Source organism: Salvelinus alpinus, chromosome 1, assembly GCF_045679555.1.
Source record: "Salvelinus alpinus chromosome 1, SLU_Salpinus.1, whole genome shotgun sequence".
Taxonomy (NCBI): domain Eukaryota; kingdom Metazoa; phylum Chordata; class Actinopteri; order Salmoniformes; family Salmonidae; genus Salvelinus; species Salvelinus alpinus.
This window is the reverse complement of record NC_092086.1, coordinates 15,116,566-15,130,397: the sequence shown is the minus strand read 5'-3', so window position 1 is coordinate 15,130,397 and position 13,832 is coordinate 15,116,566. Positions and strand designations below refer to the sequence as shown.

The following is a 13,832-nucleotide window of genomic DNA, read 5'->3' as shown; positions in this document are numbered from 1 at the left end:
TACCTAGCAATAACATATTTATAGTTAGATTAGCCAACATGGTTACCTAGCAACATCATGTCTACAGTTAGTAATCTAGCTTAGTGTTCTGAGGTCCCCCTTCCTCAGGTGGTGAATCATATCGTCTACAGGCCAATATGCACAAAGATGTCAGCCAATTCTCTGACGAGGCCAAAATAAATGTGATCATTGTGGATCCTTTTGACAGGTTGCACATCAACCAAGCCTTCCCTGGATATGTTGGATGGAATATCTTACTTTCTGAATCATAGTCTACCATCTCAGTTGTGTTACCTGGCCCTGGAAACACGTCTAGAGCCCTGCCGCTAATTTACATTTAAAAATGTGTCATTTAGCAGACGCTCTTATCTTACAGAAGACGCTCTTAGCTAATGTAAAGTAACTAACCATAAATGTAACTATAAAATGTGTGTTTTATCACAATAGGACTTTTTGTCCATGTCTCCCAGCTTTAGCACACCTCCCCCCAAAATAACTGATAGCCGATTTAACAATATTGTAAATATTGTAAAAAGTAAAAGGAAACGTATCACAATCTGGATTTGTTTGTCTCCAGCTCTAGCGTGTGCGCTGTGCGTGTGTGTGTCAGTCCTGCTGTGTAATCATTTTCAGCATCTGCAGTGCCATGGGTCCCTGGTCCGAAGGGATCTGATAACAGAGAGAGAGAGAGCAATGAATCATGGGAGTGCAAGACAAAAAGGATACTACGGGAGGATCTCAATTGCATACCCTTTCTCCTTCTCAAAACCCATTGGATGAGAAAGCCAGAGGCCCCTCCCCTCTTCTCCTCCAACAGGCTTTGAGAAGGAGAGAGGACACGAAGAGTACGCAATTGAGATATTCCCAATGAAACGCTATTTGTGCCATAATGGCTGCATACTGGGGTTCAGTGTTCTGCATCCCCTTCCTACTCCAACACTAGGGGTTACGTCCCAATATTCTCTCCCTCCTGAAGTGTACACTCATTCACTACTCTCCACCAATGTAAAAAACAATGGATTTATGTAGGCATGGGCTATAGAGGATGTTTCCATATACCAGTCATTTTGTTTCAAATACATGACGGGAAGTAAATAAGGTCGCACTTTGGGAGAAACGAGAGATGAATATTACTGTACCAACTCTGATGATTGACCCGTTTGAAAACATAATAAATATATGTTGAAAAGAGATTGGGACACATGTTTCTGTTTCCTCACCATGTGACCAGCCTTGAGGATCCAGTAGAAGGAGAAGTTCTTGTAGGTCTTGTAGAAGGCGCCGGTCACACCCGGGAAGGCGGGGTCATCGAGGGCAGTCCATTTCATTTGGTTGAAGCCCTGGAGCCCCACCCACTTCAGCTGCTTCACCCATTGCTCCTGGCCTGTGATTGGACAAAATCAAAGATCAGTAATCAATTGATCATCTGTATCCAATCAACAATCCTCATGTAAGAAAGTCTCAGGGACCAATAGTCAATGTATTCATGGTAATAATGGTTGACCCTCACTATAGCCAGGGTTGGGAAGTAATAAGTAATCAGATGATTACAAATACTTTTGAAAAACTAGATCACTCAGATTACTTCTAGGATTACTTTTAAATTCATAAATAATGTTTGCGTAAAAATCTTTGACACCTTTGTTTTCTCAATGACATTCATTTCAGCATTGAAAAGAGGCAAAAGTTGAAGTTTGTTCCACATGAGCGAGTCTGACCACAAGTCAGAGACTACTATGATGACACACCAGATGTGTTTGATGGATCGCGGGAAAAGAGCAGGAATGGACTTTTGTAAACTACAGTCCAAGCTATGTCTTCCAATGGTGCGACTGCTGTCAGCATCCAAACATTATCCAACTTGAATAAATACTTGGCGGTAAGGATGACAGCAGTTGTGTAGTCTACTGCGATACGGATATCACTTATTATTGATATCTACATATCATATCGATGTGAATCACACTGCTACTCTGCCATTTAGCTATTTGCGCCATACGGATTGTGGTTGTTGTGGATGGCTGTTCACAAATGTGTATTTTATCCAAATAATGGTTGAATTGAAGACGTTTACGCTGCCTATCAATCATTGTTTTTGAGACCAGTGGACAGCCAGTAAAAAAAAAAAAAGCGATCTTGCAACAGATGCCGAGTGCGGATCCCAGCCTGTAACAGTTTGAGGAAGTTCCTCCGTTCTAAACTCCTCCTCCTCCGTGGTAATAATGTGCTCCAGTCCACCCTGTCAGTACCACTTTAATTAAGACCAGTCCACCCTGTCACTACCACTTTAATTAAGACCAGTCCACCCTGTCACTACCACTTTAATTAAGACCACAATCTGATTCCTGCTGATGAAAAATAATATGTCCTTAGGCGTAACGGACATGCTCAAACTCACACACTTTTGATAGACTTAAACAGCTGCAAGTTATAATCTATATAACAAAGTGTCACCAACAAGAAGGTAATTAAAAGTTGATACATTTTCCACATTCAAATATCACTTTTCTGAAGCGGTCAAAGCATGCCATGAGAGCAATGACAATCAGTCCTCCATAGCCCCGTTTATAGCTGGTTCTAACATGTGTCTTTTGTTCTGATCTTGTCCACATTTTTAGACAGGTGTAAACGATTAAGACACATTGTGATCGGATCTTCCTGACCACCTCCTGAGGTAATGAGGGACCCATTCTATCTGGATATCAATCAGGTGTAAACAGATCCGATGTAAACAGATCCGATGTCATTCAATTGGTGATATTAATTTTGTCTTCTTCTAATGCCTCTTATGGGGAAGTAATCTAAAAGTAACTGAAAGTAATCAGATTACATTAGAGTTTGGGTCATCCAAAAGTTCCGTTACTGATTAATTTTGGACAGGTAGTATATAAAAAAAATAAAAGTACAATACAAAACATCAAGCTGCTAGTAACTGATTACATTCAGAAAGTAACCTACCCAGCCCTGACTATACCTCCTCGGTCTACACTGTTTATGCGTCAACGGATTTCACTACAAAATGTAAGTGTTGGATGCTGATTCTGTGCCCCCCGCCTGTAAACAACTCTAGTTAGGGGAAATCACTGACCCATGGTGTCCACTATGAGGTCGAGCTGTCCGTTGTAGACGGTGACGTTGACCCCAGCATCCAACAGCTGATCCACCACTGGCTTCATGAAGTCACCTGACATGCTGCTGAACACTGCCTCAGCCTGACCTAGAGGGGGGAGGGGGGTAAGAGGGAAGGAGGTGAGAGAGTAAACCAGAATGTGAGAGATTGAGAAGTGGAGAGGGAGATTAAAGAGATAGAGGTCAGAGAGGAGAGAAAAAGGGGTGAGAGAGTGGAGGGCACATTTATTTCTAAAAGGTGCAATATGCAACCATTTCCTGGTTACACATTTATTTTTTAATAGTTCGCCTAATTTCAGTTTGTGACAACAAAAATAATCTGTTATTGTGTAGAGAATCCTTGTACCATCTAAAGCGTGGTGAAATAGCTTTTCCATAACAAACTATATTGTATTTGGAGCCGTTTGAAGATAGTGTACAAAACCGAAAGGACAAGATGCAAAAATGAAACTTAAGAATGTGAAGCATAGAAATAGCACACATAGAATAGATCTACAGCTTCTTAGACTTCCATTCAAGTAGAATAACCGATGTATAACTGTTACGGGATTTTTGTGTTTAATGACTAAAATATGTATACATTTGACTTAGAATTATAACTAAACAAAATACTACTATATTACTGTAAGAATGAATCTTATTATAATCATAATGTTGAATGTTATGTGTTCCTTGTTAGAAAGAATGGGTTTATCTTCAGACAGGCTAGAATGATGTGTCTACCCAGGGAGGGGAAAGACCTTGGGTTGGTTGTAGATAGTTTAACAGGTGGCAGACAGTAATGAGAACTCGAACTATACTGCCATTGTATCCGAGAGGAGGATGGACATTAAAACCTATGACATCATCTTTATTATATAACCTGATGTAAAATGTATTATGATCAGTACTCTCGAGAATAAACGCTATTGATTGATTGATTTTGAGACTGGTTTCTGCCCATTTTATGCTGATAAGTATCTTACAAATTCTTATGTATGGGCAGAGTGTTTTAATTGAATTGGTTGATAAACATAGGAATAAAATTCCTTTAACAATAACATACCTCTATGTGAATTTGGTCGGGTTGCCAAAAAAGTTACATATTGCAGCTTTAAAACAAAAGTCACTTTTTAAATGAATACATTTTTGACCCAGTAGCAGTGTCTTACCTCCCCAGGTGACGTTCTGAGGGATGATTCCCAGCTTCTTCCTGATTGGCCCGTTCATCAACTGGCTCAGTGATTGGCGGTGGAGGGGGCTAATGTGGTGCCGCATCAGCAGGGCTGTGGGAGGGACCACGGAAAGTAAACCAACTTAAAACAGGAAGTGATGGTGTAATCTTAGGAATGTATTTTTCAGGCTAGTAAGGACCGTCTTTTCACAGACAGTATAATTTGTATCAAAATGTTTTAACTATGGTTTTAAATATTGTATGACATCACATTTTATCTATGTTTCTGCATATATGTACCAGGATGTTCAAATAAACCTTTATTTAATTATCTCGTTTAAGATGGATCTGAAAAGGCATCTTACAGAGGTATCCTTCTCCAGGCAGGGAGGACATCTTCTCATCAGGTTCCTGGGTGAGGATGTTGTAGAAGTTGACTCCGTTTGTGTTCTGAAATCAGACGGGAGCTGAATGACCATGGCATTCACACCAACACACACCACTGACCTGTTCCACGTCACCCTCAGTGATTCACACCAACACACACCACTGACCTGATCCACGACACTCTCAGTGATTCACACCAACACACACCACTGACCTGTTCCACGACACCCTCAGTGATTCACACCAACACACACCACTGACCTGTTCCACGACACCCTCAGTGATTCACACCAACACACATAAAACTGACCTGTTCCACGACACTCTCAGTGACAGACCAGAGCTCTGTGGCCTTCAGGTACTGCCCCTGATCCACCGCCTGCTTCACCGCCTCCGCTGCACTGGTCACCTCCCGCAGGCCGTAGTCATCTAGCAGGGACTGGAGGACGATGGGGAGACGGTCAGAGAGCTACACTACCCAACATGCATCACTGTTCACCTCCCCTAGGCCTTAGTTATCCGCCTTCAAGCGGATCACTTTTGTCAAGTCTGTGCCTTTCAAAGTGTGTGTTGCATTATGGGGATAAAAATGGTCAGACTTACACCTACATGAAGTTTACAACAAAAAAAGAATGTGATCAAAGGTCACGAAGTTTCTGAAGTTGCTCTTCAACTTCATCCTGCAGCCATCGCCTGCAGCCATCGACTGCATATTGTCAACCAATCATTAGAGTGTTTATGTTTGACCCACGCAAACAGGAACCAACTTTTCCGCAATTCATATATTCAGTGGATAAACAAGGTAATATTTGAGGATCTCTCACTAAATGATTGGTCAATCTACACACACCTTCAGTCTGTGAGGGTGTTCATTTTAACAGTATAAAAGAAAAACTCGTGGGAAACAATGGCAACATTGTCACGTTGATCGGAGCCTTGCGCTTGGAAAACCACATTGATCTGAGCCTTGCGCTTGGAAAACCACATTGATCTGAGCCTTGCGCTTGGAAAACCACATTGATCTGAGCCTTGCGCTTGGAAAACCACATTGATCTGAGCCTTGCGCTTGGAAAACCACATTGATCTGAGCCTTGCGCTTGGAAAACCACATTGATCTGAGCCTTGCGCTTGGAAAACCACATTGATCTGAGCCTTGCGCTTGGAAAACCACATTGATCTGAGCCTTGCGCTTGGAAAACCACATTGATCTGAGCCTTGCGCTTGGAAAACCACATTGATCTGAGCCTTGCGCTTGGAAAACCACATTGATCTGAGCCTTGCGCTTGGAAAACCACATTGATCTGAGCCTTGCGCTTGGAAAACCACATTCGTGTCCAACTTTCGGCTGTGGCAGATGCACCTCCCCTTTCATCTACAGTCAATTGCTTTAATCTTACCACTCAAATGCGCCCAGGTACTGTAGAGTGGAGGCAATGGGGACAGTCAGAACTACACTACCCAACATGCATCATTGTTTACTGTTCACCTCCCCCGGGCCGTAGTCTTCTAGCAAGGAGGCTTGTTTGACATTACAGGTGACTGCAGATTGACTGATCTACAAATCACCTTGCATCATATAACTACTCATTTATTATCTGGGACTGGAGAGTGAAAGTCAATGTGAAACAACTACACTACCCAACATGCACTGTTCTCCTCCTCCAGGCTGTAGTCATCTAGCCGGGAGTGGAGGGCAATGGGGAGACAGTCAAAGAAGAGAAAAACTACAATAGCTAGGTACCAAAACACGCTGCATTTTGTTTTCTCCAGACTTTAAACCACCCAGTCTGCAGAAAGAACTGCATAGAATGCAGAACCCAGCAATATAAAGCACATGTGCCTGGAAAAACCAAACACATGGAAAACGCATGTTACTAGGCTGTTTGTGTGTGTGTGTGTGTGTGTGTGTGAGAGAGACTCACCATGGTGTACAGATAAGGACCCCAGGTCATAACAGAGTCTGCAGATAAAGAGGAGAAGAAAGTTTGCTTTGATGTTCATTAGGCACCAAATGGGACAAAAGCAAAATGGAAAAAGGGAGGGACTACCTGGACTTGTCCAATACAGTGGTGCCATACTGAAAACTACCCAGGATTATAGACTCAGTAAGGAACACACTGGTTAGCTAGCCAGGGGTGGAACAACGCAGAAGCAACCGGGCTGAAACCGAGAGGGGACCTACATTGAACTTCTCCAATAAGAAATGCTTGTTCACGTTGCAAAACAGTTTGCTAAGGTGTGCACTTATAAACACACCCCAGGTGACTTTGACCTGAACAGTACAACAACCCTCTCATGCATGAAGCTGTACCGAGCCATCCAGACAAGGTTTTACAAGAGGAGGAAACTGCAGAGGTAGATGAACTGTTTGTTCAGTCAGTCACATGACCACACAGGGAACAACAGCTGAGTACCAAATTACACCTTATTCCTGTTAGGCCACTACAGTTGACCAGGGCCCATAGGCCTCTTGACTTAAGTAGTACACTATATAGGGAATAGTGTGCCATTTGGTACCCAGCGTATTCACGTGTGGTTAGTGAGCCTGAACTGGACACTAGTGGTAAATCTCAGGCGTTTCAGGGTTAGAGTAGACTTTCTGTCCAATACAGTGTTGTAAAGAGTGGTCTGAAGGTTCTATCAGTCATTATCTGATATGCACAACGGAAAAGACATGTTCTGACGTTCTTCTAAGTGGGTGTGCGGACGCTCTAAGTAGGTGTGCGGACGCTCTAAGTGGGTGTGCGGACGCTCTAAGTGGGTGTGCGGACGCTCTCTAAGTGGGTGTGCGGACGCTCTCTAAGTGGGTGTGCGGACGCTCTCTAAGTGGGTGTGCGGACGCTCTCTAAGTGGGTGTGCGGACGCTCTAAGTGGGTGTGCGGACGCTCTCTAAGTGGGTGTGCGGACGCTCTCTAAGTGGGTGTGCGGACGCTCTCTAAGTGGGTGTGCGGACGCTCTCTAAGTGGGTGTGCGGACGCTCTAAGTGGGTGTGCGGACGCTCTAAGTGGGTGTGCGGACGCTCTAAGTGGGTGTGCGGACGCTCTAAGTGGGTGTGCGGACGCTCTAAGTGGGTGTGCGGACGCTCTAAGTGGGTGTGCGGACGCTCTAAGTGGGTGTGCGGACGCTCTAAGTGGGTGTGCGGACGCTCTAAGTGGGTGTGCGGACGCTCTAAGTGGGTGTGCGGACGCTCTAAGTGGGTGTGCGGACGCTCTAAGTGGGTGTGCGGACGCTCTAAGTGGGTGTGCGGACGCTCTAAGTGGGTGTGCGGACGCTCTAAGTGGGTGTGCGGACGCTCTAAGTGGGTGTGCGGACGCTCTAAGTGGGTGTGCGGACGCTCTAAGTGGGTGTGCGGACGCTCTAAGTGGGTGTGCGGACGCTCTAAGTGGGTGTGCGGATGCTCCGTGCTCTGAGGTAAATACTGACCCAGTGGAGAGATCCAAGAGTCTCCCAGAGCCACTCCAGCAAAGTTACATTTTAGGGTTCCTTTTTCTACGGCCTAGAGAGAGACAGATGGGTTAGAATAGCAGACAATTCGTGAGTGAGAGTGACACACACAATTACTAGTCATTAACATGCCATTACTAACAGTCATTTTACAACTGGTACCAGACAATTCTCATTATTATTTATTGTAATTGCTGTTAATATTATTACCACCATAAACATAATTATTATTGCTTTATCACTAACAGCCTAGTATATTCTGGTCTTATTTGACCATCATTGTTACACGTTTACATTGACAATGGAAAGATTTTACTTTTGTGGTGACGAGAGCCTATGAAGTGAAGTCACCGTCAGTTGTGGTTGATGGAGAACAGAGTGCTACATTCCAGGCCAAGATTTACAGTTCCGTATTTGACTGCGGCCCTTTCAAGCTATCACAAGACAAATAAACTGCTCTACCTTTACGACTGAATGGCCTGAGGAGGTCAGAAGGCAGTCAGTCAGCAATACACCTTGTGATCTGCATGGGTTACTGGGGAAACCACCAGCCAGGCTTGAGAGCCAAGAGATGTGTACCAAGAGATGTGTATTGAAAAGAGAGAAAGAGTCAGGGACTTGTGTCCCATTTTTTTATGACAAACAGAAAATGGCGCCAATAGCGCAAAATGACAAAGTAAACACGTTTTGTTAAACACTATTATTTTATTTGAACCTTTATTTAACTAGGCAAGTCAGTGAAGAACAAATTCTTAAAACTGATGGACTCAGGAGATGTTGAGATAACTCGGAGAAATGTGATATTTCTCTTCTGATCCTCCAATGTCAGAAAAGCAACATGACGGGTATTTTGCATGAATGCACGCACATTTACACAACGCTGGCTACCTACAGGCTACGCATTTCAGGTCAGAGATTGTGAAACTTCTGTACACGAAAAATATGTTGTGGAAACTTATCCTCATATGAACTTTGAAAATGTGCGGGGTTTCTCCAAATCAACGGGACGTTCCCGTGCCACGTTGTCAGAGCAACTAGAGCCCGCCCTCTTGAGTATCCCTATAAATTACAGGACCTGCTAACAGACATCAGATCAAGTTTCTTCGAGGCAAGGACACACCCTTTGAACGAATGAGCCCATCTCCTTGGAAACCAAACACGGATCGACGAGAACCTTTCCTACTCAGAGAAACAAATCACCCAGAGGACCCTGTGGAACGCACTGTTGCTCATTCAAGACCAATAGACTGAGTTCACAATACATGCCGGGGAATCAGAGAAATAACTGAGACAACTCTAATAGACTTTACATTTCCTGGACTGAGAAAGGAAGCGTAGCCAGTTCAGAAGGGAAACCTGAGTGTGGCAGCATCAGCTGATTGCAAGTCTGGTGAATGTATTTGTTGAGTAGGGAATTGTCGAATAAGGAATTCATTTATATTGACCTGTGGAGATTCTCACCTCAATGACTGAGTTGTATTCCGTTATACCCTGCTTATGGTATTCCATTAACTACCTCATTTAGTCGAGTAAATAAAACCTTAAAATTGGCATTCAGTTAATTTGCGAGTGATTGGGTTCTTGATGTTTCAGAGCTTGACGACTTCAGAATATAGTAATTGACTGTTTATTAAGACTATTGTTGATATAGGATTAATGGTTAATAATAACTATCGATAAAGTTTATTCGAAGGTCTTCAATCCAACCCTTAAACGGTGCCCCTCAGATTCATTTGGATAGGATAACCAAATTAATAAAATCAGATCAATGAATTATTCCAGTCATTAAATCAGTAAATTATCATCTTGAATATTCATAGGCAAGAGGCACAACACCCCCCATGTCATTAAAGTATATTGAATTGAGAGAGACAGAGACAGACAGGAAGCCATGGTACTGTGCTGACCAGTGTGGGTAGAGGTTTGAGGAAGTAGGCCCCAACTTAGCACCAGTCATTAGTTCCTCTCCATGTCATGCGTGGCTCAACACATGACAGTGAATCTCAGTCTTCAGTTTGAAAACCCTGTTCCATTACCGAGTCAGGTACAACTGAGCTACCAGTTTTTCCATGCCTGGTTCCTATTCACTTACATACCAAGTGCTAGAACTGGAAAAGGTTTCCCCACAGCAGAGACAGTAGGTTCTCATCCCAAATGGCTCCCCTACTCCCTTTGCAGTGCACTGCATTCGACCAGAGCCTGTATATACTATATAGGGAATAGGATGCCGTTGGGGGGCGTAATTTGTGCCTACCTTAGTGAGTTCCAGTGAGATCGCGGCAGCCATCTTCCCTCCATAGGACTCTGAGAATATGTAGAAGGGCACGCTCTAGAGAAGGCAAAAAAGAACAATAGGTTAAAAAAAATGTAAATGCATTGAGTAGTTTGAGCCAATACGGCCCTGTTCCAATACTTTGAAATATATCCTTCCTTCTCTCCCTCCCTAAAGGAGACTCAGTTCAGTTCAACATTTGCGTGACTGTTTGTACCGAAGGAAACGTTTCCCCAGAAACAGAGCCTTTGAGGTATGTTTTCTCCTGGTTGGTGTGGTCTGATCAATATGGGTGTGACCATTTGAAATCGCTAAAATTTGTGCAGCACAAACCATACACAGGAGTTTAAGCGGGAAAAAAATCCCATGACTGAAACTTAAAGGGAGACTGCACTTCCTGATCTGGCCTCATTTTAGATTTGGTTAATTAAGAAATGCTAGCGGCCATGACTGAATTCAAACACGAGTTGGTTACAGGGTTTGACGTGGTTGTCGTGTGTGTTCGCAGGTGGAAAGAGTTACCCAAATTATTTTGCCAATTGGCTTTAACCGGCTGGTGTGCGACCGTGGCAAAATTTGTTTGACTTTGGATAGCCCATCGCCAAGGCTGATTAGGGCCCGTCAAATTCCCTAATGTAAATGAGACAATATTTAAACAATATTTTAGTTCTCATTAAATGCTTTCAATATTTGTATATGCATTTCTACAAATTTATAGATGGTTTAAGGTTTAAATAATTGAAATTTTGAGCTATTGGAAATGTTAAACATATTGTCCCATGTACATTGTGTAATTTACCGATAGTGCCCAACTAGCCCCATAGGAATATCCAAAGTAAACCCACATTTACCACTGCCATTACAATTGGGTTGCGTGCAGCTGCACTCTGAATTGATGATTACTTGTGTGCTGCCAGCTGTGGGCAGGATTGAAACAAATCCAACATTCATTTACGTTGTGATGCAGTAACGACCACAAGTCTCACAAAACTATTTTGAATGAGACCGGCTTCGACAAATTATCCTATACACACTTGGTTGTACATTGTGACAGTAGAATCAATGTTTGACTCATATCGATGCCACAGGCTGTTTTCTAAATGAGAAGTCGTTTTTTTAGGGCCAGTTGCTCTTTAAGTCGATCTCAGCTCACGTCTGGATTTCAAAATTCAGAGGGCCGCACAGATTATTTTATGATCGATTTGTTAGTCAAAATCAAATTTGCGGGACAGAAAATTAGCAGTTATTTGAAAATATATAAGTCCATCATCATTTCTCCATACTTTCTATGTTGTTTAAGATGTTCCAGTGTGGCCTGGAGGTTTTTTCCTTCTTCTCCCCAAATAATAATCCCCCTAAAAATATATTATTTTGTTTTTACTCAAACCTCCCGCGTCATCCACATGACGGAAATCCGTCGCAGTGACGAGAACTTTAACCCCTGCCGTACACAATCTCCCTCTGTGCCTCCATAATCACACCGTTTCCACTGAATTAAAAGTTGAACCCCGTTCTTCAACTGGTCCATACAGTACCGTTTCCACTGAATTAAAAGTTGAACCCTGTTCTTCAACTGGTCCTTACAGTACCGTTTCCACTGAATTAAAAGTTGAACCCCGTTCTTCAACTGGTCCATACAGTACCGTTTCCACTGAATTAAAAGTTGAACCCTGTTCTTCAACTGGTCCTTACAGTACCGTTTCCACTGAATTAAAAGTTGAACCCCGTTCTTCAACTGGTCCATACAGTACCGTTTCCACTGAATTAAAAGTTGAACACCGTTCTGAACCCACCGCTGGCGATCCGACCAGTGTGAAGCCGAACGTTGAACACCGTTCTGAACCCACCTGGAACTCTTCCTCCTTGTTGAAGAACTGTTTGAGCAGAACTAGCATGTCGGAGGCGACCGTCGCCACGTCAGTAGCGAAGGCCTCGTCTGAGTCCGTGTAGCTGAAGCCTGTTCCCACCGGGTTATCAACGAACAATACGCTGGAGTACTGAACCTGCAGGGGCAAAATACACACCGTAAACACTGACATCCAGTTTCCATTGATGAGCCGTGAGTGTGTGTGTGAGGTTTACCCAGGAGTTTTTCCTAGCCTCAAGGTCTCTGTCCAGGGGTCCGATCTCTTCAAAGTTCCCAAAGCCACAGCCTGATCCTCCCGGGCCTCCCTGGAATGGAGACATGTACCTCTATTAGAGATACATCCTCTACCATCCCTCCCTCCCTCCCACTGTAAGAGATACATTATCTACCAGCCCTCCCTCCCTCCCCCCCCCTATAAGAGTCAAGATACATTAGCATCCATCCTAGATAGGTAAGACAGTCGTATAGTGTAAGGCACAGGAGGCTGCTGACGGGAGGACGTCTCATAATAATGGCCAGAAAGGAGTGAATTGAATGATATCATTCCACCAGTTCCGCTCCAGTCATTATCATGAGCCTGCCCTCCCCAATTAAGGTGCTACCAACCACCTGTGGTGTAAGGTTACCCACTTGTAGCTAGGTAAGAGTCGTGTAGTGTAAGGTTACCCACTTCACTTCTAGATAGGTAAGAGAGTAGTGTAGTGTAGACTAGTGTAGTGTAAGGTTACTCACCTGCAGCCACATCACGAGAGGCAGCTGGGAGTAGCTGGCGGACGGGCTGTCAGCATAGTAAAGCCACCAGAACATATGTGCCCCCTCGCGGACGTCAACATAGCCCCAGGATTCTTTTGATTTTAGGGGATTCGAGAACCCTGTATACAAGAGTTGGAGATTTGGAGATATTGAAATGACGTTATTAAAAATTCTGCGTTTGGTCTTAAAATGCAGTCTAATGGCAAAATCCCCAGCCCTGATTGTTGCAGCAGATGTCGTGCAACAGCGCAGTGGGGGGTTTCTGATCAGGAAAACGTCCATTGTAGCTTGCCAACTTTTGCTTTCACATTTAACGCTAACATGAAACCCGACCAAGTAAAGCAAATTAATGGATTTGATCAATTTGATTGCTGGAGCCCGAGTCACCGTACTTAGCGGACTAAACTCTTGAATCACCGTCGTGATTTCAAGCATGTTTGGATATCGGCGCAGTTTGTATTCAAACTGGAATTGAACAGTTATTAAAACGCCGATATATCGGACACAATCACTCGACATAGCAAACTACTTACCTGTATCAATTGCCACGACAAGTAGCAACACAACGCTGCAAGCGCTTGTTTTCGTCAACCCCATCATCCCGACTTGTTCACAAGAACTTCACAATGACAACACTTTTCATTACACTATTGTGTCATAGTCACATGACTGACCGAATCCTCAGCTGATCAGAATATAGAAAATGGGGAGAGGCCATCAGGATATTTAGAGCCAATCAATGAGCATTGTGGAGCTAGCCACGCCTACCCTCCGCCTTGAATTGTGTCAAAATAAAAGTCCCGGGCAAAATGTCCTGTGAATTTTCC

The 13,832-nt window shown here is 43.6% G+C and overlaps 1 protein-coding gene across 1 annotated transcript; it reads right to left on the bottom strand.

The window, feature by feature from the left end:
* Window positions 1-181: 181 nt before the first annotated feature.
* On the bottom strand, window positions 182-13,698 carry scpep1 (serine carboxypeptidase 1). The gene is made up of 13 exons (XM_071392205.1): window positions 13,539-13,698; window positions 12,985-13,124; window positions 12,468-12,557; window positions 12,233-12,388; window positions 10,368-10,442; window positions 8,093-8,165; window positions 6,592-6,629; window positions 4,980-5,108; window positions 4,648-4,732; window positions 4,281-4,394; window positions 3,089-3,217; window positions 1,221-1,384; window positions 182-669 (listed from the first exon to the last, which is right to left on the bottom strand). Exons 1-13 carry the CDS (start codon window positions 13,603-13,605, stop codon window positions 607-609), a joined length of 1,323 nt encoding a protein of 440 aa, XP_071248306.1. The 5' UTR covers window positions 13,606-13,698; the 3' UTR covers window positions 182-606.
* Window positions 13,699-13,832: the final 134 nt, after the last annotated feature.

Bases quoted from the DNA above. Each gene is read 5' to 3' on its own strand.
- scpep1 (XM_071392205.1), bottom strand. From the start codon at position 13,605: ATGATGGGGTTGACGAAAACAAGCGCTTGCAGCGTTGTGTTGCTACTT. The intron at 4,733-4,979 runs GTCAGTTTTATG...GTCTGATTTCAG, and splicing joins CTGAGAGTGTCGTGGAACAG to AACACAAACGGAGTCAACTT. The intron at 3,218-4,280 runs GTAAGACACTGC...TCCCCCCTCTAG, and splicing joins TCAGAACGTCACCTGGGGAG to GTCAGGCTGAGGCAGTGTTC.